Source organism: Melospiza melodia, chromosome 18 (genome assembly GCF_035770615.1).
Source record: "Melospiza melodia melodia isolate bMelMel2 chromosome 18, bMelMel2.pri, whole genome shotgun sequence".
NCBI lineage: Eukaryota > Metazoa > Chordata > Aves > Passeriformes > Passerellidae > Melospiza > Melospiza melodia.
Genome location: NC_086211.1, coordinates 2639846 through 2663760, shown reverse-complemented (window position 1 = coordinate 2663760; position 23915 = coordinate 2639846). Strand labels below are relative to the sequence as shown.

General features: G+C 50.6%; 3 protein-coding genes across 12 annotated transcripts in view; 1 reads left to right on the top strand and 2 right to left on the bottom strand.

Moving 5' to 3' along the window:
* MPRIP (myosin phosphatase Rho interacting protein) overlaps positions 1-4392 on the top strand; it is a 72497-nt gene extending 68105 nt beyond the window's left edge. For 7 of the 10 annotated variants that reach the window (XM_063171676.1, XM_063171677.1, XM_063171675.1 and 4 more), the window contains one exon: positions 3264-4392. In XM_063171676.1, coding sequence (XP_063027746.1) covers positions 3264-3335 — 72 coding nt within the window. In that variant the 3' untranslated portion in view covers positions 3336-4392. Of the gene's footprint in view, positions 1-147; positions 214-3263 lie in introns of all 10 variants that reach the window. The other 3 variants (XM_063171671.1, XM_063171680.1, XM_063171672.1) reach the window with 2 other exon arrangements.
* A 3978-nt stretch (positions 4393-8370) lies between these two features.
* On the bottom strand, positions 8371-10181 carry PLD6 (phospholipase D family member 6). The gene is made up of 2 exons (XM_063171444.1): positions 9788-10181; positions 8371-9651 (listed from the first exon to the last, which is right to left on the bottom strand). The coding sequence occupies exons 1-2, from the start codon at positions 10179-10181 to the stop codon at positions 9413-9415; spliced, it is 633 nt and encodes a 210-aa protein (XP_063027514.1). The 3' UTR covers positions 8371-9412.
* Positions 10182-11816: 1635 nt separating this feature from the next.
* On the bottom strand, positions 11817-22937 carry FLCN (folliculin). The gene is made up of 12 exons (XM_063171668.1): positions 22923-22937; positions 21583-21866; positions 20264-20410; positions 19413-19634; positions 18670-18830; positions 17853-17944; positions 16939-17129; positions 16247-16360; positions 15723-15846; positions 15342-15473; positions 13968-14073; positions 11817-13231 (listed from the first exon to the last, which is right to left on the bottom strand). Exons 2-12 carry the CDS (start codon positions 21829-21831, stop codon positions 13030-13032), a joined length of 1740 nt encoding a protein of 579 aa, XP_063027738.1. The 5' UTR covers positions 21832-21866; positions 22923-22937; the 3' UTR covers positions 11817-13029.
* Positions 22938-23915: the final 978 nt, after the last annotated feature.

The following is a 23915-nucleotide window of genomic DNA, read 5'->3' as shown; positions in this document are numbered from 1 at the left end:
GAGCAGGGGCTGTGCCAGGGCATCGCTGCGGGACGGGGGGCTGGGGCTGCGCCAGCGCAAATTCACGTGGGATTTATGAGCTTCTTCTTTTGTTTTTTTTTGTTCTTTTTTTTTTGTTTTGTTTTATTTTGCTTTTTCCTTCAACAGTCCGTTATTGAGCAGGTCTCATGGGATAACTGAAATGAACCCGAGTCCAGGTTCCCTGCCACGTAGGTAAACACAGCGGCACCGCCCACGGCCCAACCTCTGCATGCACTGCTCACACCTCCCTGCCAAACTAGAGCCCTCCTCTCTTAATGACTGACTGACTGACTGACTGACAGGTTTATTCACTGCTAATTCTTCTCCTGGGTGAGGGGGAAGGGGAGGGGAGAAGTCAGTGTACCCAGGATCTGTGTGGAACAAAGTCTCTCTGCCTCTTCCCTGGGGAATGTGGCTTTTTTGTCTTCCTGCTCTTCCCACCCTCACCAACACAGCTCATCATCACAGAGAGCATTTGGACATGGTGGGGCACGTTTTCTGTTTACTGTGTTGGGAGTGTGGGACACTGAGTGTGCATGCCTGAATGACTCTGCATGCCTCAGACTAAACTCCAGCACTGTCCAGGTCTCGTAGGAAAACACCTGTTTTGCTGTTAGCCAGGTGCAGGAATAGTCTGGGATGCCTTTGAGTGTACTTCCCATAACAGCCTGGAGCATGGAAAATGGTCTCAGCCACCTCAGCTGCAGAGGGAATGTCCTGGACTGCTCTGATTTCCTTTACCCACAGTTGCTGCTTTTTCAGGTTGATCCATGCCTGAGCAAGAGCCCAGTTACCTTCTCCCCCTGCTCTCCATCCCTGAGCCTCCAAGGCTTCCAAGCTCATCCACCAAAAGGAGGGAGCTGATAAGAAATGAGGCTGATTCTAATGAGCCAGATACCTCCATTAACTGGAGCAATAGTGAATTTCCTGGCCCATGGCAAAGACTGAGGTGGGAGCACCTGCAGAGGCTGGTTAGGAGAAGGGAGCTCCCAGCACGGTGGGTGGAGAGCCCCAGGAAGTCTGTGGAAGATTCCTTTATCACAGATATCACCCTGCATTAGTCTCACTTCATCAGGCTCTCCTCATCAGCAACTGAAACGGTTGTGGGACTGCCTGGGGGCTGAATTTGCTGGAATTTGTGCCATCAGGCAGAACAGGCTGATGACTCCTGGTGTCTCTTTCCATCCACTGAGAAATCAGATGTGAGAACTGGAATGCATGAGCTGCTCCCATTTAAAGAGGCCCAAAGTAAACTTCCTTTAGGAAGTGTGTGCTCAGAGCCTCTCATCCCAGGAGACTCTGCTGCCCCTTGGAAAGAGAGCACTCAGCATTTGGAAATCCAGTTCAATTCAGTGCTTTCATTTCCATGCTGCCTGGCAAAGCCCTTCTGTGTTCGTGGGCCTGTGGGAGGAAAAACATTTCCAGAAATACAGTAACCATGGGAATCTGCACAGCCCTGGGGCAAGTTTATCATGGAGTCCTGCCTTGATAAATACATGGGAAGGAAAATGCAGCCCAAAAGTCCAACCTGCTGCTGTGGTAGAACAGTCCCACAGCCAGGGAAGGGAGGTGGCTGCCTGATAGTAAGATCATGGAATCACAGAATGGTTTGGGTTGGAAAGGATGAGAAGTCATCCAGTTCCAACCCCCTGTCCAGGGCAGGGACACCTTCCACTATCCCAGCTTGCTCCAAGCCCTGTTCAGCCTGGCCTGGAACATTTCCAGGATCCAGGGGCAGCCACAGCTCCTCTGGGCACCCCGTGCCAGGGCATCACCACCCTCACAGGGAAGAATTTATTCCCTGTATCCCATCCATCCCTGCCCTCTGGTAATGGAAAGCTGTTGTCTGTCACTCCAAGCTCTCTCCAAAGTCCCTCTCCAGCTCTCCTGGAGCCCCTTTGGGCTCTGGAAGGGGCCTTAAGGTTACCTTGAGCCTTCTCCAGACCAGACAATCCCAGTTCTCTCAGACTTTCCTATAGGAGCTGATTTCCATCCCTGCAGTCTGTGCCTTTGAAGGTGCCAGGGCTTGGTCTGTGCAGTTAATCATGTCCAGCTGCAGCATGAATTCCTTGCAAGTTGCAAGGACGGGGCTGGCAGGCAGAGCTGTGGGGCTGGGACAGGCAGTGGGGCACAGAGGGGCAGAGCCCTGGCTATGGGGCTGTTTTAGGGATGGGAGGTGGCTGTGCCTCCTCATCTACAGGGACAGCTCACCACCTAATGCTTTGCTCTCCCCAGTCTCTTGTGCCCCAGGTTTGGGGCTGCAGGAAGGAGGGTGCTGCCATTGGACTGGTGCATCTCCTCAGGCTGGTTTCAATTTAAAGCTGTCCTACAGGAGTCAGGCAATTTGTTTCTGGGTTTCTGCCCCTCTCAGTACTGTGCTACTGAGTCCTCATGTGTAGCTGATGGATTTTACAATTCCACGTGCCAGGGGGCTGCTGGCCAGCTGAGAGTTGTGCCTTGAAATCTGGATGCTGCATCTGAATTGGATCAGCCATGAGCCACATTTAGGATGCTCTGTCTAACTGTGGGCTGTCCCAGGGTGGGGTGAGAGAAGGGATGGGATGGTCATTGGCAGCACACAGCAGTTTCCAGGGTTTCCTGAGCAAATCCTGCACGGAGTGTGGCCAGGACTGTCCCCATGGGTGCTGTATGGTGGGGCAGGCTGGGAAGGACCAGCCTGCAGGTCCAGCTCAGCATCCTGGGCCTTCAGCACAGCAGATCCCAGCTGGCCTGCCTGGAACTCCCTTGCTGGAATTGCCCCATCCAGCAGTGCCCTGTGAGCCCGGGGGTGTCCTGGTTTAGGGCAAATTTGGGAGAGAACCTCCAAAGCAGTTCCTCTAGAAAGCAGATTCAAGCAGCCTCTCCCCCAGCCAGTTTGGGAAAACATTTCTGCATGCTTCTTCTTCCCCCCTTCACTCTCAGAACCAGTCTGTAAGGTGCAAAACTTATTTCTGGGCTAACCAGAGTGGGGATACAAGCACCATAAAGTCACCCCAGCACAGGGGTCATTCCCAAGTCAGCTAATCCTGCTTGCAGCATGATGTGCCTCTCATTGCTTCTGGTTCGTCGCCTGGTTCATCTGCAATCTCCCCCTGTCTCCAGGCAGTAGCTGCCCTCCATAACCGTGTGTTCTCCTCAGCACGTCCCACTAATCCTGGCCCAGGATCCCGCTCCTGCTGCCACGGCTGTGCCTGAGCGCCGCCCCTGCCCCAACTCCGCTCTCTGTCTTTTGTGTCTCGCAGAGTCTGAAGGAAGGCCTGACTGTGCAAGAACGCCTGAAGCTTTTTGAATCCAGGGACTTGAAGAAAGACTAGTTCTCCCCGCTCCGCTTGACCACGCGCACCTCCCAGCTTGAGGCAGCACAGCACCAGCACCGTTTGTCTCTGCTCCTTACGATGTCCTCGCTGTCGTTGTCCTGACGCCCCGACGGGACCTGGCGGTGCCCTCCCCTCGCCTCCCCAGCTCCTTTCCCTGCTTGTGAGATGCTCCAGAGACTCTGAGAGGGAGAGGAAGGGATTGGAGTGGGGTTTTCCCCCCCTCTCTTCGGCGCTTTGTAGGAGAATCCTTTCTTTACTGTAAACCATTACACTAAGTGTCAGTATTAAGGCTCAGCAGCCTGTTAATAAGCTATAGCTCTGTCGGGAAGAGCGAGCAGGGCCTGGGTGCTGTCAGCCAGACCGAGCTCTTACTGCTGTCTAGAGACCCCGTGCCCAGAGCACACAGGAGCCTGATCTAACCATTGATCTCCACTGCATTACTTGCACCTACAAGGGGGGAAAGCCGGGGGAAGCTGCCGGGGAGCTGAGCCGGCGCCCGCAGCCTGGAGGTACCACACTGACGTCTGGCTGGAGAAGGATGCAAGAAGTGATTCTCCTGCCCCGTGACTGTGCCGTGTCCTGAATGTAGGTGCCACCGAAGCCTGGCCAGCTTGGGTGGCTGCCCAGGTGGTTGTGGATGGGGAGCTGCAGCTACTGAAGAGCACCCTGGAGCCGGCGCCGTCGGCGCGTCCTCGCTCCCGTCTGCCGGTGGCCGGAGTTGGTGTTCAGGGGCCGAGCTGTAAGATCACTTTCTTGCCTCTGTTAGATCAAGCCCAGCACTCTCTTTAATTTTTTTTTTTTTTTTTTTTTGCTGTTACTCCCTTCCTCTCATCGAATCCCGTGTATCCCAGGGTCTGTGCGCATGTGAAACTCCCTTTTCCTAGTCAAAGGAAAGTAGAGTAGAAAGTAGAGCCAATATTGACTGAAAATGCACAGTGCTCAATGCATATAATGCTCCTTTTTTACCAGCTTCTTGAATTCAACTCTTCTTGTCAGCAGGGCAGCTCCTGTTTTAATTCTTTAATCTTTTCCTGAAATAAAGATCTCAAAACCAGTATGTGCTTCAGACCTTCTCAGTCCTAATAGCTTCTGTACTTAAAACATACAGTTTAGCACCATGAGGCAGATAAATGCATACAAACCAAGGGATGAGGAGCTGGTAGCACTAGATGGTCACAGCCAGCTGAGCAGAGGCTGCCTAGGAGAAGCCTGTGCTGCTTTGCAGGTGTGGAGCTTCATTCCTGGATAAATCTCAAGATGCCACCTGGAAGGTCACCAGGGCTGATGGAGATTCTGGCACATTGGCTTCCCAGCCTGGTTGGGTGCTGAGTGACCTCTTCAGGCTGGGATGTGGAAGATATCCTGGCCTTCAGCGGAGCAGAGCTTCCTCTTGTCCTTCAGGCACGCAGCCAAGGTTGAGCCAGCAGCTCCTGGTGCTTCCCTGCTGCTTTTGGGTGTGGTGCTTGGTACAGGTGCAGCTCTCAGAGCCCCATGGGGCTGGTGAAGGACCCCCAGTCCTGCCAGGCTGGACCACAGCAGCTGCCAGAGTCACCTTCATCCTCCTGGGAGCAGAATCTCTTTTTTCCAGCAGGACCCTCAGCAGGACACGGTGTCACTGGACTATGGTGGGAGTCAGGCTCTTGTCCAGCTTGTGTGGCCTTGCTTGGCACTGGTCCTGCCCAGAGGAGCCCCTTTGTCCCCAGGCAGGATGGCAGCACCTTGCAGGGGACACGGCAGGGATGCTCTGTGTGCCTGGCTGTGCATGGAGGTGCTGGAGGTGGAGCAGGGCAGGAAAGGTGCTCATCCTGTGGGACACAAAGCCTTTCCCTCATCAGCAGTGCCCTCAGGTGTGTGCAGGGGCAGCCACTGCATCCGAGCTCACCACAGCACTTCCATGGTCTGGAGAGCCTGGGCACCTTCCTGGGGACCCACCTGGATCAGCCCTGGCTGCTCTGCTGTCTGAGGTGAGCTCTGATCTCCTGTGGGAGGCAGCAAGGATTTGGGATGGCACGTGGGCCTTGTTATTGTCATTGCTCTCCATTGCAGGGTGTCACCGGCTCCAGAACCCTCCTCCTCCTCCTCCTCCTCTTCTCTGTAGACTCATGGTGGGACTTTGTCCTTTTCAGCCAACCAAGCAGAACATCCTGGTCTCCTTCTTGCCATGTGGACCTTGCCCTTTCTTAAATTCCCCAGCAAATCCTGCTCAGCTTGTAGGAGCAGTTATTTTCCATGGGCTCCTCTGGAAAAATAAACAGAGAATCTTGGTCAGCTGTACAGCCAGGGCTGAGCATCGTCAGGAGCAGCTGCACCCTCTGGGGCAGTGCTTGGGAAGGATGTCTGGGGTGTGTTTAAGGTGGGAGCTGTGAATTGTGGGGGTCACTGAGAGGAAGAGGAGGGAGGAAGGTCCCTTATGCATCCAAATGCTCTGAACCTGTGCTGAGGGCTCTGGGCTCCTCTGGTCAGTCTGAGCATCTCTCCAAGGCCAGGGGCAGCACTTCACCTCCATTTAAAGAAAAAGAACCTGCAGCGCCAATAAACAGCCCCAAACTGAAATATTCCTGCTGTAGAGCCTTGAAATTAAAGGGAGAAGTCCTTTTACTCATAGCAGTGATCCTCAGTTATCCTCCTGCCTCTTCCTGCTCCAGGCTTCATCCATCTTTTGGGATTAATCAGTGGCTATTTAAATTAGAAAGTGTGTGGGCAAGCTGCTGCATTCTGCATCACTCCTCACTATTGATAGCACCAAAAAGGGAGGTTTAGGAAAACTCGAGTGCAGCAAAGGCACAGGTCTTGGAGCCTTGTTGGAGCCTTGTTGGCTCCAAGTAATCCTATTTTTCCTGAGTAAAATTTTCCTCCCATTTGCACCATCTCCCCTGAGCCAGACAAAATCCTTCTTTAAATGTCACCTTTTCTTTGCCCATGTGTTAAAAAAAGAAGCAAATTGTGTTCATTTGTTTCAAAAATAGAATTGCTTAGAATTGGTGCTGGCTTGCAAACCAGAAAATTCCCTTTTTATGGTACCAGAGAACTGGGCTGCAATAAAAGTGCTCACATTTTGTACCTACTCTATTTGATGGCACTTCCACAAGACCTTTACATATTTGTCCTGGTTTGGATACTCAGTTTGTTGTGGCTTGCCTTTGCTCTATATTTTTTCCATTTTTTTAGGTAAAAAAAAAAAAGCTTTCTTATTCTTCTTTTTTAAAAACAAAAGTAATTTAATACCTGTATAGTATTCCAAGCAGTGCAGTGTAAATATTTATTCCTCAGCAGTTTGCAGAGGGTTCTCTTTTGTCACTGAGTTGTGGGTTTGATTTTTAAGTCTTGTTTTAGCACAGAGGCCCCACAAAGTGGGTTGGGAGAGGAGGAATGAGTGCAACGAGTCCAACCCACCCCACCTGCCCTGATAAACTGCTTTTTTTGGGGTTTGAGGACTGTTTAAAAACCTTTTCAAACCTTTTCTGCTGATCTATGCCTTTAGCTTTGCAGGTACCTGCCTGAAGATTGTGTACACTCTGTTTGACCACTGTAGCCTTCTTTGCTATAAATTTGGGGTATTTTTTTCCAGTCAGAGGCCTCAATAACCTTGTGTTTGACAGCAGCATCAGTGCTGTGCATGTGCAAACTGTGCCCTGTTGTTACAGAGAGCACCAACAGCTCCCTGCCAGCCACAGCCCCCTGCACACACACAAATCACGCAGCAGCCTGGCCATGAGCTGTAACTCACTGAGTAACTTCCAACCAGTGGAACTACAGCAAGAAAAGTGAAAGCACTGCTGCAGACACAGGTGAACAACCTCAGTGTGAGGCTGCTGAGGAAACCAAACAGAGGGTGTGGGATTTACCAGAGAAACCTGACAAGTTGAGCTAACCCAGCTGGCTCCGAGCTCGTGAATAATGGGTGCAATTAGCATTATTTTCTTCGTGCTTTCTTCACCCTGTGTGCAGGACAAGCGTGCTCACTGTTCTCACCTAGAGAAAGCAAAGCATGTAAAACACTGGAGACTGGGGTAAGTAGGAACCAGGAATCCTCTGGCTTGGCCCTTGTGCCCCTTCCTGGAGCTCTGGATGACTTGGGGAGTTTAGAGAATCGCTTGGAAGGACGGAGGTTTGGGAGAAGGAGGTTCTGTGAGGCCAAGGGTGGTGTCTGATGTGGCATTTCAGGTGTTCATGGCCAGGTTTCCTCCTGTGGCCTCGGAACAGCCCAGCCTTGGCTCTGTCAGGGCAGAGCTTCACCCAGCAGTGGGGACTGGTTCTGGGTCACATCTGGGGGTGGAGGATTCATCATCTCCCAGAGCAGTTTCTGTGCTGCTGTGACGGAGCAGCCGTCCCTCAGCTCCAGCTGTGCCCGTGCTGCAGCCTCGGGGCTCTCACACATCCTTTTATCCCTTGCAGAGGGGAGGGTGTGGAAAGCTCCTGTTCCTCTCTGTGTGTGAGTTCCTGTCTCCTTCCCCCTTCCACTCCCAGTTTATTCTCCAGTGCTTTTTTAAAAACCACCATTCCTGATCAATTGCTGGCTGTAATAGAAACGTCACTTTTTCTCACTGTATTTATTCCTTACAAACCTTGTGTGACACGCTAGGCTCCCCTGGATGTAGCTGATCATTTTTACTTTGTAAATATAATTACCTAACTTTACATTAACTATATGGTAATAAACTATTTTTGCACCACCCTTTGCACGCTGTGTGTGACAGGTTTATTTCTAAAAAGAAGGAAGAACAGGGCAGAGGTGAGAGCAGGAAAAGGGAGATAGTTTTTATAGTCACCCTTCACATAGGAAATGCAATAGGCAGCATTTTAACAGCAATAATATTTTTTAAGTAGTTTAAATCTAGTGCTGCTGAATGGGATTTATTGGAGAATGACCTTCCCAAGGTGCATCCATACAGGTAACATCATTTTCTTTCCCCCATGCAAACTTTCTCAGAACAAATCTAAAATCTGGGGATGTCCCTGGATCATAAATATCTTAGTAAGGATCTACAGGAATTGAAATGAAAAAGTCAGATGAAGCTGTTGATGTTTTCTGTGAAAATGGTTTATTTAACAGTGCCAATCACAGCACTACTGGTAACAAAAATAGTAACAGAATATAAAAACCTCTTTTCATTTTGAGAGATATTAAGGCACTTTCAGTATAAAACAATTCTTACATAGACACTATTTTGAGTTAGAAATTCTGAGGTTTTTACATCATCTTTGTTCCACCCTGAGCTGTGGGGACAGAGGTGTCACCTCCTTCCCCTCGCTGTCCCCAGGCTGGTGCTGCCAGGGGAGGGCACAGACCATGACAGGTGTCCCAACACCTGAAAGAACCAGGTGGGATTTCCAGAGCCCACCTCAAGTGGTGACCCAGCTCTAGCTGTGTCTGCTCTCCAGATAAACCCTGATCCCAAAGAACCATTTCTCCCATTTCCCTCCAGAGCTCCTGACCCTTCCTTGCTGGAAGAGAAGCTCTCATTACCATCTGTGCTCATCTTTTACACCAGAGCTCTGATAACCTTTAACCAAAAGAAACACGTACACATTCAAAACTTAAAAATTGTTGCTATTTCCCAGGAATTTCCTTTTACCAACTTCCAACAATTAATGCCAACAAGAAATGTAACCGAGGCACTTAATCTATAGAAACTCTTAACTCTGCTGTAGCCCTCTTATCTCTCCCTACCTTTTCAGTGTAGAGGAGCCCTTGAGCTACAATTCCATTTGGAATTTGCTACAATTCCATTCCATATCCCAAGCTGAAAATGTTCCTTTTACCACTGAAACACAAGCTCAGCACTGTAGGAACACACCTGGTCTGCACCAGGGCACAGCAACGAGCCTGCCCTAAGTTTTAATGCCCATGGATGCAGCTGTGTCACTGTCACCCTCACAACCAAACAGTTGTGTCATTCCCTCTAGCACACCCACAGCAAGGGATCTGTGGCATTTTAGGGCAGAGAACACTTCTCTGGAGACATTTACCACCAAAGTTACACCCAGATGGACAAAACAATGATGTCTATACATAATAATAAACTCTGTGGGTGTTACCATGCTCCACTAGGCCTGTGAGGCAGCTCTATCATTTACTGCCTTTCAGAAAAAAACCTGTAATTGGCAGGATTGTACTCTTCCCAAATCCTTTCAAACTCCTCCTGGAAAGCCTTCACGTACTCGGCGTCCTCCACCACCAGCACGTTCTCGCGGTTGCTCTGGATGGCCTGGGTGGTCCAGTTGAGGGAGCCTGTGATGAGCATCCTGCGGTCCACGATGGCGAACTTGTGGTGCATGTAGCCGCTGTGCTGGTCGTGGCGCACCTGGATCCCTGCAGGGACACACACACAGACACACAGACAGACAGACAGACAGACAGACACAGACACACAGGGGCTGTCAGACACAGCTCGGGGCTCACCGGGCCCGCAGCGGGGCAGGCCCGGCCCCGGTCCCTCAGCGCTCACCCGCGTGGCGCAGGCGGCCGATCTGGGAGCCGTGCAGCCCCATGTACTGCGCGTCCGTCACCAGGCGGATGCGGACCCCGCGGCGGTGCAGGAGCTGCACGGCCCGGGCGAGCTGCGGGCAGGAGAAGGAGAAGAGGCAGAGGTCGAGCGAGCGGCGGGCGGAGAGGAGGCGGCGCACCAGGCGGCTCAGGGCGGTGTCGCCGCTGGGCAGCGGGCACGGGCAGGGCCGGGCGGGCGCGCCGGGCTCGGCAGCCTCGGCCAGCAGCGCCTCGATGCAGCAGGGCGGCGAGGGGAAGAACAGCACCTCCCGCACGGGCCGGGCCCGCCGCCAGGCCGCCACCGCCAGCGCCACCGCGGTCACGGCCGCCGCCGCCAGCGCCCCCGCCGCCCTCATGGCCCGGCCCGGCCCGCGCAGCCGCGGCGGAGGCGGGAGCGGCCCGCGGGGAGGAGCGGCCGCCACACGGGGCTGGGCCGGGCTCCCGCATCCCGGCACCGACCCTGCCCCGAGGGGCTCCGGATCCTGCCCCGGACACCGACCCCTCCCCAGGTACCGGAACCCTGACAGCGAACCCGACACCGCACACCGAGGCCATGCAGCGGATTCCCATCCTTTAATCACAGAATGGTTTAGTGGGAAGGGATCTCAGAGATCATCCAGTTCCAGTCCCATGCCATGGGCAGGGACACTTTCTGCTATTCCTTCCCAATATCCCGTCCAGCCCCGCCCTCTGGCAGTGGGAAGCCATTCCCTGTGTTCTGCCCCTCCAGGCCCTCATCCAAAGTCCCTCTCCAGCCCTCCTGGAGCCCCTTTAGGCTCTGGAAGGGGCTCTGAGGCCTCTCTGGGTCTTCTCCAGGTGAACACCCCCAGCTGTCCCAGCCTGTCCCAGAGCAGAGGGGCTTTAACCCTTGGAACATCTCTGTGGCCTCCTCTGGGCTCGCTCCAGCAGCTCCACACCCTTGTGATGCTGTGGGCCCAGAGCTGGAGGCAGCTCTGCAGGTGGAGTCTCATGAGGGTGGAATAGAGGGGACCATCAGCTGCTCGACCCTGCCTGGCAGAGGGGACAGGGGTGGCACAACTGGTACCAGAAGGGTTTGTCTGTAACTGCAGAACTGCCACCAAAGGGGTTTGTCTGTAGCTGCGGCCAGCAGTGAGCCAGCACTGGCTCCATCACACGGCAGCTGCAGCACTCACTGCTCCCACCTCGCTCCCAGCTACACGCTGCTCAGCCGGGCAGAAATCACTCTGGAATAAAGAATTATCCTGCCTCCATCAGTTTGTCTCTGAGGCATATCGTTTGGAGGGAAGGAGGGTGCTGAAAGGTGTCTGCAGAGATGATTTTTTTGTTAATTGAGTTGTGCACATTCCAGCTCTCGCTGACGGCAAAGGGAGCAGCCGCGGCCTCACCTGTGAGCTGCAGGAACCTGCCCAGGCAATCCTTTGGTAATCCCACCTACAGATGTGTTCTGGCAGGCAAGCACAGCTGGGTGGAGCTTCACTGACTTGGCAGCTCTCCCCCTTCTTTCCTGTGGGCATTTTTATAAGCTTTAGTGGTTTCCTTGCCCTGGCTCAAAGCTGAGTCTGCTTGTCCATGACAGCCCACCAGGTCAGGATGGAGAGGGATCAACGTCCTGCACAACTCACCAGGAGCAAGGGAGCAGCAGCAGCCTCGGCTCGACCTTGTGACCAACCCTTTTGCTGTTCTGGGAGGAAGCACCAGGTGAGGTTTTGATGCTGGATTTCTTGGGAGAGCTGTTTTTTTAAAAGACAAATCCAGTTCAGCAATCAAGAAGGTCTCAATGTCAAATGATGTCTTACCTGTTCTGTTACACAGCTCTGGACTGGACCAGAATAGTTTTAAAATAAAATTACTGGGTTAGTCTACAAGAAACTAATACAAAAATAAAAGTAAAAGACCAGTATTAAATTCTCTACATTAGATCTAGGCTAAGGATGCAGGAATTTTGTGGATCAGCTGCTGCTTTCCCTCACCACAACACACACACACTGAAAATAAACACAAAACCAGGCTTTGTTCGTTTTACAAAAATAGCTCTTATGAGATTTAATGCCTGTCTCCATTTTACAGATGTTCCAGACAAAAATCAACCTCCGTATTTTATATATAAGAACAGAACTTGTGACAAAGCTGGAACATCCTCTCTGAGCTTGAGTGAGTGTAGAAGGTCACCTGGGTAAAACCTGCCTTTAGCTTGTTCAAAACATCTGTGGTAACGTCAAGTGTTCCCAATAATGATCCAGAAAACAAAAAGAAAAGACATAAACCCCAGACTTCACAACAGAAACAGAGATTCCTTACAGAACAGCTAAGGAATATCTGGTTAGGTAATTAAAAAATGCACCAATGTTTTCAGGAACTATTAAGCAAAAATGGCTACTATAGAGTTATATAAGGGAGCACCTACAGGTTGAATCTCTTCTGCTTTATTAGGAAGCTAAAAAAGACAGAAGAGAACCTTATCCTGGCGAGGTTATCTTCATTACCTGGAAGTTCTGCAACCACAGGCAAAACAAGGCGAGTATTTTCCCCTCTGAGAGGCAAGCAGGCTGCATTTTGAGGCTTCTTATTTTACAATTCGCCCTCCCAGACAAGATTTCCAAAGCAAATGCTAAAACCGTCTCAAGTTAAGATTATAAATAAATAAAGAGGAGTGACAGGACTCCCATGGGATATCCTGACTTATGCTACAGCAGAAAATAGTCTCTTAAATCTGAGCACAAAGTGGTTTGAAATAATTTACATGTGATCCATACCCTGTGACGTGCCTCTTATTTTTGGTTCTTGTTCTCTCAGGCATTGAGGAGATTTATGTGGGATTTCAGTGAGATTAACCATATGCACTCCCAGGAGTTCTGGATGCTGTCACAGGCCTGCCAAGCAACCTAAAGGTGAGGCCTGCTGCCACACCACGATGCTTAATGAGGACAGGATGGGATTTTAATTAATTTAGCTGATTCTTTGAGCGTTGCTGTGTTTTAGTCTTGAGTGTGCACGTCTAGATTGAGAGCTGAGTTCCTGGGGAGACAGCAGCACTGTGGATTAGCACTTATTAGTCCAGTCTCACAGCAAGTAGAAAAGACTCAAGTCACTCTTCAAGTTGGTTTGAGGACCAGGAGAATAGTGATGAAGCCTCACTATCCACCTAAAGCACAAGCTGCAGGCTCAGCAGAGGTAACCAGGGCTCCCTGCCCTTCTCTGAAGGCAGCAGGGGTCGGGCACCCTTCAATTCCGGCACTCTGAGGACGTCGGGCTGCGAACTGTCGACATCAGGTGCGACTTGTAGGTCTTGCTCAGGCCGGTCATCCAGAACTTGAGGAGTTTGACATTGTCCTCCTCTGCAGCTCCCAGGATGCTCAGCAGCTTTTGGGTGTCTTCCTTGGGTCTGCTGTCCACTTTAGTGAACTTAAAGAGGACTTTCACTTTACTGCAGGAACAAGAGATTGCTGTCATTATCAAATGGACTCACACACCATCAAACAGGGAACAAGGAGGAGCTGGAGCTTCTCTTGGCACCTACTGCAACTAAATGTTAATAAAAGCTTCTACCAGTGTTTCATTGAAACTATTCTCATGCTTTGATGAAGAAGGGTGATGATTAGTCAGGGAGATGACTCATTTTCAGTAATAATGGGCATATTTCTAGTTTGGCTTTTTCATTCTAGCAGAAAGTAGAACAATGAATTGTGACAACTGGGAGACACATCCAGTGCCCATCTGCCTTCAGGTAAATTCACACAGTCATGATGTGCCATGAATTATTCACATGACTGACTGGTCCTCCTTTACAGCTACCTGCACCTCTGAAATGCAGAGCCTGAAGGCAGAACCCAGGCATGTGTTTGGGTGTCAGCTGTGCTGGGCTATGGCCACACTGACAGGCACAGAGGGATCTGCAGCTTTAATCCTCCTAACCTGGGTGAGGCAGGCAGGTGGTGTCATGCAGGTAACCTACAGATGTGTGAACTGAAGCATAAAGGTTAAGAACTGCTGAAAGCCAAAAAGAGAGTTAGGACTAGAGTAGGAAATTCTTAACTCCTGACTTAATTTGTTCCTGTAAATCCAAATGAGCTGCAGCAGAAGTCACCTGACTGAAGTGTGTCCTGCACTCTGCTGTTGCTGTGCCAAAGCTGCTCCTCTGAGAGCAAGGGAGCTGTACTTACTTCATCCACTCCTCCTTCAGGCACACAAGGCACTGATCCACAACATCCACTGAGAGGTTCTGGTTGGTCAGGGCAGCTTCGATCTTGTTCAAGATTGTTGGGCCAACTGCAGGAGCAGAAAAAGGGGGAAGGGTGAGAAAGAGGACACACAAGGTAAAGGTTACTGCTTACACCTTTACTGCTAATAATTGTTAACTATAGCCCCCAGTGGCCTGCTGGGATTTCACTGCCATGGAAGAGCAGCTAAAGGTCGTCCCATTAGAAAAACATCTGATCAAAGAAGCAACATGGAGTTTAGTGAAGGACCCTAGACATCCAAACAGGTTCAGGGATCTTTGTTTTCTCTTCAGACCCACTTTTAAACTCCTGCTTAGCTTTTGTTGTGCCCTTATCAAAAGATCATTAAAAACACAAGGTTATGAAAAGACCTTCGTGCTTCTTTGTACAATATAGAAACATACATATAAAAATATAACCCCCCAACTTATACTTGCTTTAATGTTCCACTTGTTAAGGGCAGTTCCAGGATACTTAATGAAAAAATAAACCAACCCAAGGCATTCCTGGACCACTTTTTGGAAGTCCCTAGGAGACTTTTCTCCCAGCAGTCCATGGCCCAGTAAGTTTGATGCCGTGGTGGAGAAAAGACCTTGCAGTGACTATTTTTGTGCAGAAGTTTCTGGACATGCCACTGACTGGATGGAAAATAAACTGGTGTATTTATACATGTGGGATCAACAACAGGAAGAGCACTGTGCAGAGAGCAAGTCTCTGCTTTGCATCTCTGTCTTCAGGGACCAAGAGGAAGGATGAGCCATCTGCTGTGTCTTTTGAGACACTCAGTGAGGCAAATTCTTCTAAATTAAGACTTCCCAGAAAAGACAAGACTGATGGACCTGACTCAAATCACCTCTAGGTGCAAGTGTTCAACTGCTGGAAGGAAGTAGGTAAAACTAAATAGAAAAGTCTGGGTATTTCTCTATCAGCCATATTTGACTACCAAGTGGAACATGGAAAATCAGGGATGTCATGGTCCTTACAAGTTAGTCTTACTCAAAATAAACACATGAGTATCCCAGGATTGAAAGTGTTCACTGTGGGTTACAGAATTTCCCTACAATTTTTCTTATACCTATGTTACAGAATCCATTTCTCATTTATGAAAATTAACAAGCAAAATGCTGATCTGGTAGAGCAACTGTTTTATAATTGAACAATCTGTGGTGAACCTCACCTCAAGCAGCTAACCCCTAGCTGAATATTGACGTGGCTTCTACCCAAACCTCCTTCAGGGCCAGTACATGAAAACCAGTTAAAGATCAAGATGCTCTTTTAATCTCAGTGACAGAGGCTCTTTCTGCTTCCATCACCCACCTCGATCTGCTGCCACGGGGCTCCCACTGGTGACAAGGAACTCGTACTTGTTGAGGGACTGCTCATCATCAAACAGGGTTGGGTAGAGGCTGGAGCGGGAGGCAGCACGGACTTCCACAATGACTGCAAACTCTGCAGCAACAAGAGCCCAAAAGAGCATGAGCTGTGCTAGCCCAGACTCTAAAACACAGCTACAGACCCTGCTTTGCCTAGAGAAGGTGTCACATCTTTCAGTCACTGACCAGGAAAAGTCACGCGGAAAACAAAATGAAATGGTTGGAGCCTTATTTCATGCAGCCAATTCTTATTAAAAAAAAAAAATAAATCTAGTGTCTTTTAACATGACTAGGGAGAGGAGAGGGTTCAGCAAGGGGTTCTTACCAGATGCCAGGATGTGGGGAGGGATCTGGACGTGCGGGCCCAGGCCCAGGAAGTTGCAGCGATAGGCCTCCTCGTACTGCTCGCTGTAGGGGATGATCCGCACGCACCCGATGGGCAGCATCGTCTGCAGGGGGAACCAGCCGAGAGAAACTCTGGAATTCAACAACCAACTGCAATTCCCTCCCTGACCTCCAGGGCTAAACCTGGAGCTTAGCTTCCAGGCTAAAACATGGAGCACTGCTTAGGAAAATGCTCCTGATCTGGGGGATCAAAGTCACCCACTCAGCCTGAGAGCCCCTGCAGTCACTGAGGACAAGCAAGATATGCAGAGGTTGAGGGGATTTTGTTTTGTGCATGTTTTTTGGGTTATTTTGATTGCTATTTTTTTTTCAAAACCACATAATTTAGAACAAACTCTTCACAAGATCACATGCTGGGGCAGATCATTATAAAGGCTGGAGTAGTAGAGAAATACATGTACAAATCTAAATATGCAGCCAAGAAACAAAGGAAAATGTTTCTACCCGTAGGACATCAAAGGCAGACTGGACAAGATCCACATCCTGAGCTTTCCAGATGACCTGGTTCCCCATCAGAACATGCCAAGCCAGCATTCGGAATGCTGATGCCCCGAGAACCTGGAAAAAAAACCCAAACCATTTTGCACTGGTTATAAAAATTACTGAAATGTCTAGTTTGCCATGTTAAAAACATGAGTGACAGGTAGGAAAGGGCTAGACCAGGACAGCAGGAATGGACATGGACATTTAGCACATGAACCTTGGACACATGAACCTTCCCCCTCAGCCAGGTCGCAGGAAGCACAGCAGATAAGCAAGATCCATACAGAATAATTTATTCTATTTGTAAATCGTTTTTCCGTTTGAAACGCTTTTTTAAAAAGCAAATATTGCTTGGCTTTCCAGATGCTGCAGAACCTCTGTATTAAATTACTGCCACTGCTCTTGGGAAGAAGAGAAGTGCAGAGTTTGAGGGAAATCATCTGACCCCACCCCACATGACTGCTGATCACCAGAGGCCCACGTGAGGAAGGGAGCGTGCCCAGAGATCCAGTTCACGTCGTGTTCCTGGCTGGGCAGGCACTGTGCTGAGCACAGCACACGGAATGTGCAGATTGCTGGAAATAAATGTATCTTAAAAAAAAATCAAACATTATCAGGAGAAAAGAGCTTGTGAACTCTGCAGCCTCTGTTACCTGTCTCATGTGCCTGAGAGAGCGGAACACTGACAACCTCCTGTGAGCCACGTTCCAGCTGTTGCAATCTGGCACCAGAGAGGTTTCAGGGGAGCTTTTGGACAGCTCCTGCCCTTCCACAACATCTGGCTGGGAAGAAGGCTTCTCTTCTTCCTCAGAACCGTCCCAGCCCTCTGACTCTTCTTTCAGATCTAAAAAAAAAAACCCAAAAAACAGAGGGGGAGATTGGTCATAAAAATTGCTGCTCTCTAGGAATGGAAAGAGGAAAGTGCTCACATGCTGCAGCCATGTGATTTTGGGTGGATGTGGGAAGAGAGAGAGCTCAGAACACAGTAACTGAAAGTACTGGCAGCAGCACAGACACACTTAAGTGCTAATTCAGATAAAAAATAACTATTCAAGGGTCAAGAAGGAATTTTCATTTTCTACAGAACTGAAAGTCACATTTTTTGATCAGCTATGTTCTCTATTCTTGTTTTAAAGGTTATGGACAAAGCTTTATAGATTCTAGTATACATGGTTAATAAAATAGTTCAACCTAGGGAAAAAATCCCAAAAAAACTATGATCCTTTACTTTTAGAAAGTTTGTAGAAAAAGAAGCAAGAAATCCATATGTTGTGACTGCAAGTCCTTCTGGCTGTACAGATTCACTGGAAGGGCCAGCCCAGCCACAGAGAACAACAATCTTGATGATGCAACTCTGCTACTCAAGTGACAAACACCACGTGCAGAGAGCCTTTGAGGTGCCTGCATTTCACATTCCTGTCAGAGCCCTCTCCAGATGGGAGAGACTACCAGCAAGGTGAAACTGATGAGCAATGGCTGTGCTGAAGATGCTGATCAAAGAACTCAGTGTTTCATCATCTGAAGCATTCTCAGAGGGTTTTTGCAGCTCTGGAAACCTCTGTCTCACCTGCAAGTTTTTCCATCTGAACCAGGGTGTCTTCTGTGGGTGCTCCCTCCAGAAGCTTCTCTGTAAGCCGGCTACCACAAGCCTTCAGCAGCCTGGAGACATTGAAAGGAAGAGAAGCAGTCATGCAGCTTGCCAGGTGCAAAAATCCAGTAAGAAACTTTATGTCATGATGTCAAACAAAATATCCAAGCACTAACCACTTTGTGCTACCTTCCAGCACATCCCAGTGCTTTCCTGAGTGTGGGACTATCAGCCCATCTTACAACCCCTGCCACACAGAGTCACCCAGATCCCAGCGTTCTGCAATTTCTTTGTGCAGCATGCTTATCCCCCATCCAAATCACATGCCAGTGTTGCAACCCTCCCTGTGGCATCTTTCCAGGGAGGTTTAATGAGCCAGTCAGGCACTGGAGCAACTGGACTCTCTCAGAGCCCAATGGCTGCATCTCCCACGCTGCTGATGCAGCACAGGGGCACTGCCAGGTGAACCACCATGGTCTGTCACCTGTGAATTCCATGTGCAACACACTGGGGGCAGGGGCATCTTTTATTCCTTTCTTCCACACTGCAAAACCTTTCCATCTGCAAAACCTTTCCATCTGCATAGCCATGGCTTCTATCAGTACTACCTCACAGCAAAAAGAAATTTTTTTGTCCTAAAGACATCAGTGTTGGCTCCTTCCAATTAAGACGCTACTTAGAAAAGTCTGAGTATTACCTCAAAAAAACCACCCAAACACTCAAATCCCATTCCCACCGTTTCAGGCAGCATCCTCCTGAGGAGGGACTGCCCAGGCTGAGCCCAGCAGGGCATTACCAGGCAAAGGAGGTGTGCAGGCAGGCCCAGAGGTTCTCGTCGTTGGTCAGCGAGGTCAGGGAGCGCGCGGCGTTGCCGTTGCGCTGGTGCAGGAAGGGGGTGAAGGCCGTGTTCATGCGCTGGGCACGCTGGGGACACCCAAACTGCTCTGCTTCAAACACCTGCACACACAGCAAGGGCACTGTCACTGAATGGAAGAAGTTCAGTGTTTGCAAAACTCAGACAAAAAAACCCCCAAAAATACCAAGCGAAAAAGGTGTGTCACACACATTCGTCCAGTCATGGGAACACAGAGAAAGAAGGGACATCTTATTCTTAGATGGATTGAAACTCTCATCAAGTAACACTTGTGCTCCAAAATCATTGTCCTTCCCAGACCGACTTAATTACATTTGTAACAAAGCTGTTGTCTCTGAGGCCTGTGAAAAGCACTGAGTGTTTCAAATTCCTGTTCCTTCCCTCCTACATCCCCAGACACAGAATCCTGGGATGGTTTGGGTTGGGAAGATCAAATTGTTCCAACCCCCCCTGCCACAGGCACCTGGCACCTTCCCTGAGATCAGGGATGCTCCAAGCCCTGTCCAACCTGGCCATGAACACTTCCAGGGATGGGGATAAACATCCCTGGAGCCTTGTGTCAATCTTCATGACCACCCTGTCAAGAGCTGGATCAGCTTTTTGACTCAGCTGTCAATCAGAGATCATGATACTGCACTGACACTGAGTCACAGGGACTGACCCACCTTCAGTGCTTTGCCCTGCAACTCATCAATGATGCCTCTGATTTTTCCCAGCAAGAAAGGCCAGGAGTTGATGAGGTAAATCCGGTCCATCATGATGGTGATGATGCTGTACCAGCGCTGGAAACCTCGGGCCAGGCTGTCTTTGATAAAGAAGGTGTGGCTGAACACAAAACCATGTTGCTCATCTCCAAAAAAAATAGGGCCTTCACGTCCTGGGCAGACCTGAAGGGAAGGGACAACACACCAAAGTTATTAAACACATCACAGAGTAACCAACTAAACAGCTCCCTGCACTTTAACACCCACTTGGTGAATAAATGAAGCCTTTTTACAATACCATCCCAAAACTGTGCTCAAACAGCCTTCCAGAGATATCCTACAAACACTCCAAATCCTTCAATTTAACTGTATTTTAAGAATTCAGCTACATTCAACTGAGAATCCAGAAGGAATTTTGCTGATCCTGACACAAAAATGTTCATTAATCTGTGAGGTTTTTCCTTCATATCTATTAGAGGATGAATATTAATGGTCTATAAAGGGCACTCAACACCACATTCAGAGGTTTTTACAAAAACCAGGTTATCTTACAATGACAAATAATAAGCACAAGGAACAAAACCAAGGAGGGCATATTTTTAGCCTCACAAAGTGAGAGGAAGGAACCCTTGAGGTCATAAAAAAATCAAGCTAAAAAACACCACCAATCCTGCAATAACAGACTTCTGTGCCTGTCTTTCCCCCTGTTCCCTGCATGTTCCAGTCTGCACGGAGCAGGCAGGAGCAGCAGTGGAATATCTTGAAGTGCTGGAGGAGGCACAGAGAGCAGTCCCTGTGCCCAGGGCAGGTACCTCACAGCTGAGGCTGCGCACGCAGGCCTGGCGCACGATGCTGAACAGCTGGGGATGGTTTGGGTGCTGGTGGCTGACGTACTTGATGGAGGTCTCCTTGTCGTGGCTGACGTACCCTGGGTGTCCTCCTGCGAGGGAGCGGCAGCCCTGAAGGCAGAAAAGCAAATCCAGCCATAAATGAGCGTGCAGGTAGCTCAGGTTTCCAAAGAGCTCTCACTGTTCCCTTCAAAACACCATAAAATGTTATTTACACACACAGACAGGAACACAAACACTCAGAAGACAAGGAAGGTGAGTCAGGGTCAGGATTTGAACTCAGCTCCTCACACAAAACTCTGATATACTTTCTCTGATCTTATGCTCATTTTCCACTATTAAATTCCACTGTGAACTTGGTGCTGGTAAAGTTCAGTTCCACCAGCTGTGAAACCAATTGGCCAAACAAAACTGGCCACAACTGAAGGGAAAGTAAATAATAAATATATCAGAGGAAGTACTGATAGAGGACAAGTATGAAAGTCATAGAATGGTTTGGGTAGGAAGGGACCTTAAAGATCCCCTCATTCCACCCCCATGGGCAGGGACACCTTCCACTATCCCAGGTGGCTCCAAGCCCATCCAACCTGGCCTGGGACACTTCCAGGGATGGGGCAGCCACAGCTGCTCTGTGCCAGGGCCTCACCACCTTGACACGGAACAATTTCTTTAGTATATCTAATCTAAATTTCCCCTCTTTCAGTTTCAACACACTACTCCTTGTCCTATCACTGCAGTTCCCGATGAAGAGTCCCCCTCTGGATTTCCTGCAAGCCCCTTTAGACAGGAATGTTGTTGCAAGGTCTCCACACAAACTTCTGTTCTCCAGGCTGAACAGCCCTGAATGACTGAGAATATACATAATTCCTATTTTTTAATTATTTTTGCTTTATTTTTTTTTTTTGTTTCCTAACCAATACTTCTCTTAAAATTACTATTAATAAATGATCTGACCTAATCTAACAAAGTAAATGCTCTTTGAGAATAAAGAAAGCATTTCAAAGCCACAAAAGAATCACAGATCACAGAGCTTAAAGAGACCTCAAGGTGCTGTCAAGGTGTATGTGTTCAACTCCTTCATCCTCTTGTTGGTCATTAGGATTAGAGTTAGGGCTAGTTTGCAGTTTATAACGACTTGGAGACCTTCTGGCACTGACACATACAAAACCAGTGCTGTTCACACTTTTATTTGTCTCTAAACAATTCAATTTACATCAGAGAACCCCAGAGCCCTTCAACCAAGCCAAGGACACCAATGCCCACACACAGATTTCCCCACTTGCCTCACACATGTCAGATTTCTTTGGGCCAGGGCTGCTGGAGTCGGCGCTGGCGCCTTCGGCCGGGCTGTGCGAGCGGATCCTGCTGCTCATCTGAATGCCCCCTTCCTCCTCCTCGGCCTGCTCGTTCTGCCCGGAGATGTCCCCGCTGCCGGCGCCCTGCGGGAGCGGCGAGTGCAGCACCTCGGTGCAGAACAGCGTGCGGGGGCCGTGCAGCTCGCAGAAATGGCACAGGGCCACGATGGCGTTCATGGCGAGGGCTCAGCGCGGCCGCCAGGCCAGGCCTCCTGCGGCAGGGACAGAGACGCCGTCAGCACAGGGATAGCCCAGGACACCTCAGGCCTCGCTGCTGCCAGGGCTGCTCTGCATCCCACCCGGAGCAGCTGGCCTCGAGCTCAGCCTGAGATAATCAAGTCCAACCTGTGACCAAACCCCACCTTGTCACCCAGATCAGAGCGCTGAGTGCCATGCCCACTCTTTCCTTAAACACCTCCAGGGATGGTGACTGCAACATCTCCCAGGGAATTCCACTGATCCAGGACCAACCTCCTGCTTGCTGATGGGATGGCCTCGAGCAACCCAGCCTGCCATGCCCAGATGCTGGATGCTGATCCAGGACACCTCCGGCCCCATGGGGGGGAATGGGGCTGGACCAATCCCTCATGCCCAGATACCTCCAGCATCACAGGGACAGGTTCAGGGAATCTCAGAATGGTTTGGGTTGGAAGCGACCTTGAAAATCATCCAACACAACCTCCTGTCACTGACAAGGACACCTTCCACTGTCCCAGGTGGCTCCAAGCCCCATCCAACCTGGCCTTGGACACTTCCAGAGATCCAGGGGCAGCCACAGCTGCTCTGTGCCAGGGCCTCACCACCCTCACAGACCAAATTTCTTCCCAATATCCCATCTAACCCTGCTGTCAGTTTGAAGCTGTTCCCCCCCTCTCCTGTGACTCCAGACCCCTGTAAATATCCTTCCCCATCTTTCCTGTAAGTTCTATTTAGGTGCTGTAAGGCCACAATTAGGTCTCCCCGAAGCCTTCTCCTTTCTAGGCTGAACAATCCCCGTTGTTCCAGCCTTTCCTCAAAGGACAGGTTCTCTTCCCCCCTGATCAGCCCGGTGGCCTCCTCTGGATCGAGGCTGAGCTCGCTCAGAGCAGCCCCCGGTGCCCGGAGCCTCAGGCCGGAACGGGCCGGCCCTGCTGAGCGCCCGCGGACCCGAACGCCTCAGGCCCTGCCGGACCCGGGCCGGCCTGTCCCGCCGGGTCCAATGCCCGGGTCCCCGTGCCCCGTCACCCCGGCCCGGCCCCGGTCCCCGTGCCCGGAGCCCCCCCGCTCACCGCGGCTCCCCCAGCCCGTCCCGTGTCCGCGGGCGCCTGACACCGACTGACCCACCGGCCGTACCACCCCCACCGCCAGCTGCGGGGGGGACACAGAGAGACAGCTCCCCCCCCGCGCGCCCGCCGCCGCCGCGGAGAAGCGAGAAGATGGAGAACAAGGTAGGAGAAAGAGAGAGATGAGAAACCCGTTCGTACCGGGGACTGAGCTGGCCGTCCCGCCGCTCTCCCGGGGAGCCGCCACCCCCGGCTGCCGCAGTGGCTCGGCCCAGGGCCGCCCTGTCCACAGGGGCCGGGCGGAGCCATTACCTCAAAGGAGGTGGGGTGTGAGGAGGTCTGGAAGACGCATCCTCCCCTCCCGCGCTACACCTGCCCAGCTGTCACAGCGCAGATCGAAGCAGAGATCTCCGATCATCGGGGACACGAGAAGGGACGAGCGGCAGCCAGCAACCCGAGGGTGCCACACCGGGAGCGGGCGGCGCTCCCCCCGCAGGGTGGTACGGGCCGCACTGTGGGTCACGTGACCCGCTGGCTCTGGGAGGGGACCCGGGGTGGCCGCGGGCGGAGCCCCCGAAGGAGCCGGGACCGGGACCGGGCCCGGGACAGGTTTGGAGTGTGCCGCGTTAACGAGCTCCGCCATCAGCTGCCGCAGAGCTCCTTCCCGGGACTTTCTCTGGCCTCAGGGCGGTGCCGTGTTCTCCTCAGGCTCGGCGCGATTTCTCCATTGGAGACTCTGCACCCACCGTGTGTGTTAATTCCTTAAAGTGCTTAGAATGTGAGATTATGGCAGATGAAGGTTTCAAATATTGTCGTTTCCCGATTTATAAAGCGGCTCTGTGGAAGTGTTTGCACAGGTACAGCCCGAGAAGGGCAGGGGAGCAAACGCCCAAGTTAAACCTGTTCAGGCTCTTCATTTCCATTAAACTACTCCTGTTTCTCTTCAGGGTATCAAGTTTAAGTATTAAAGGATTATTTACCTCTAAGAATCTTATGACG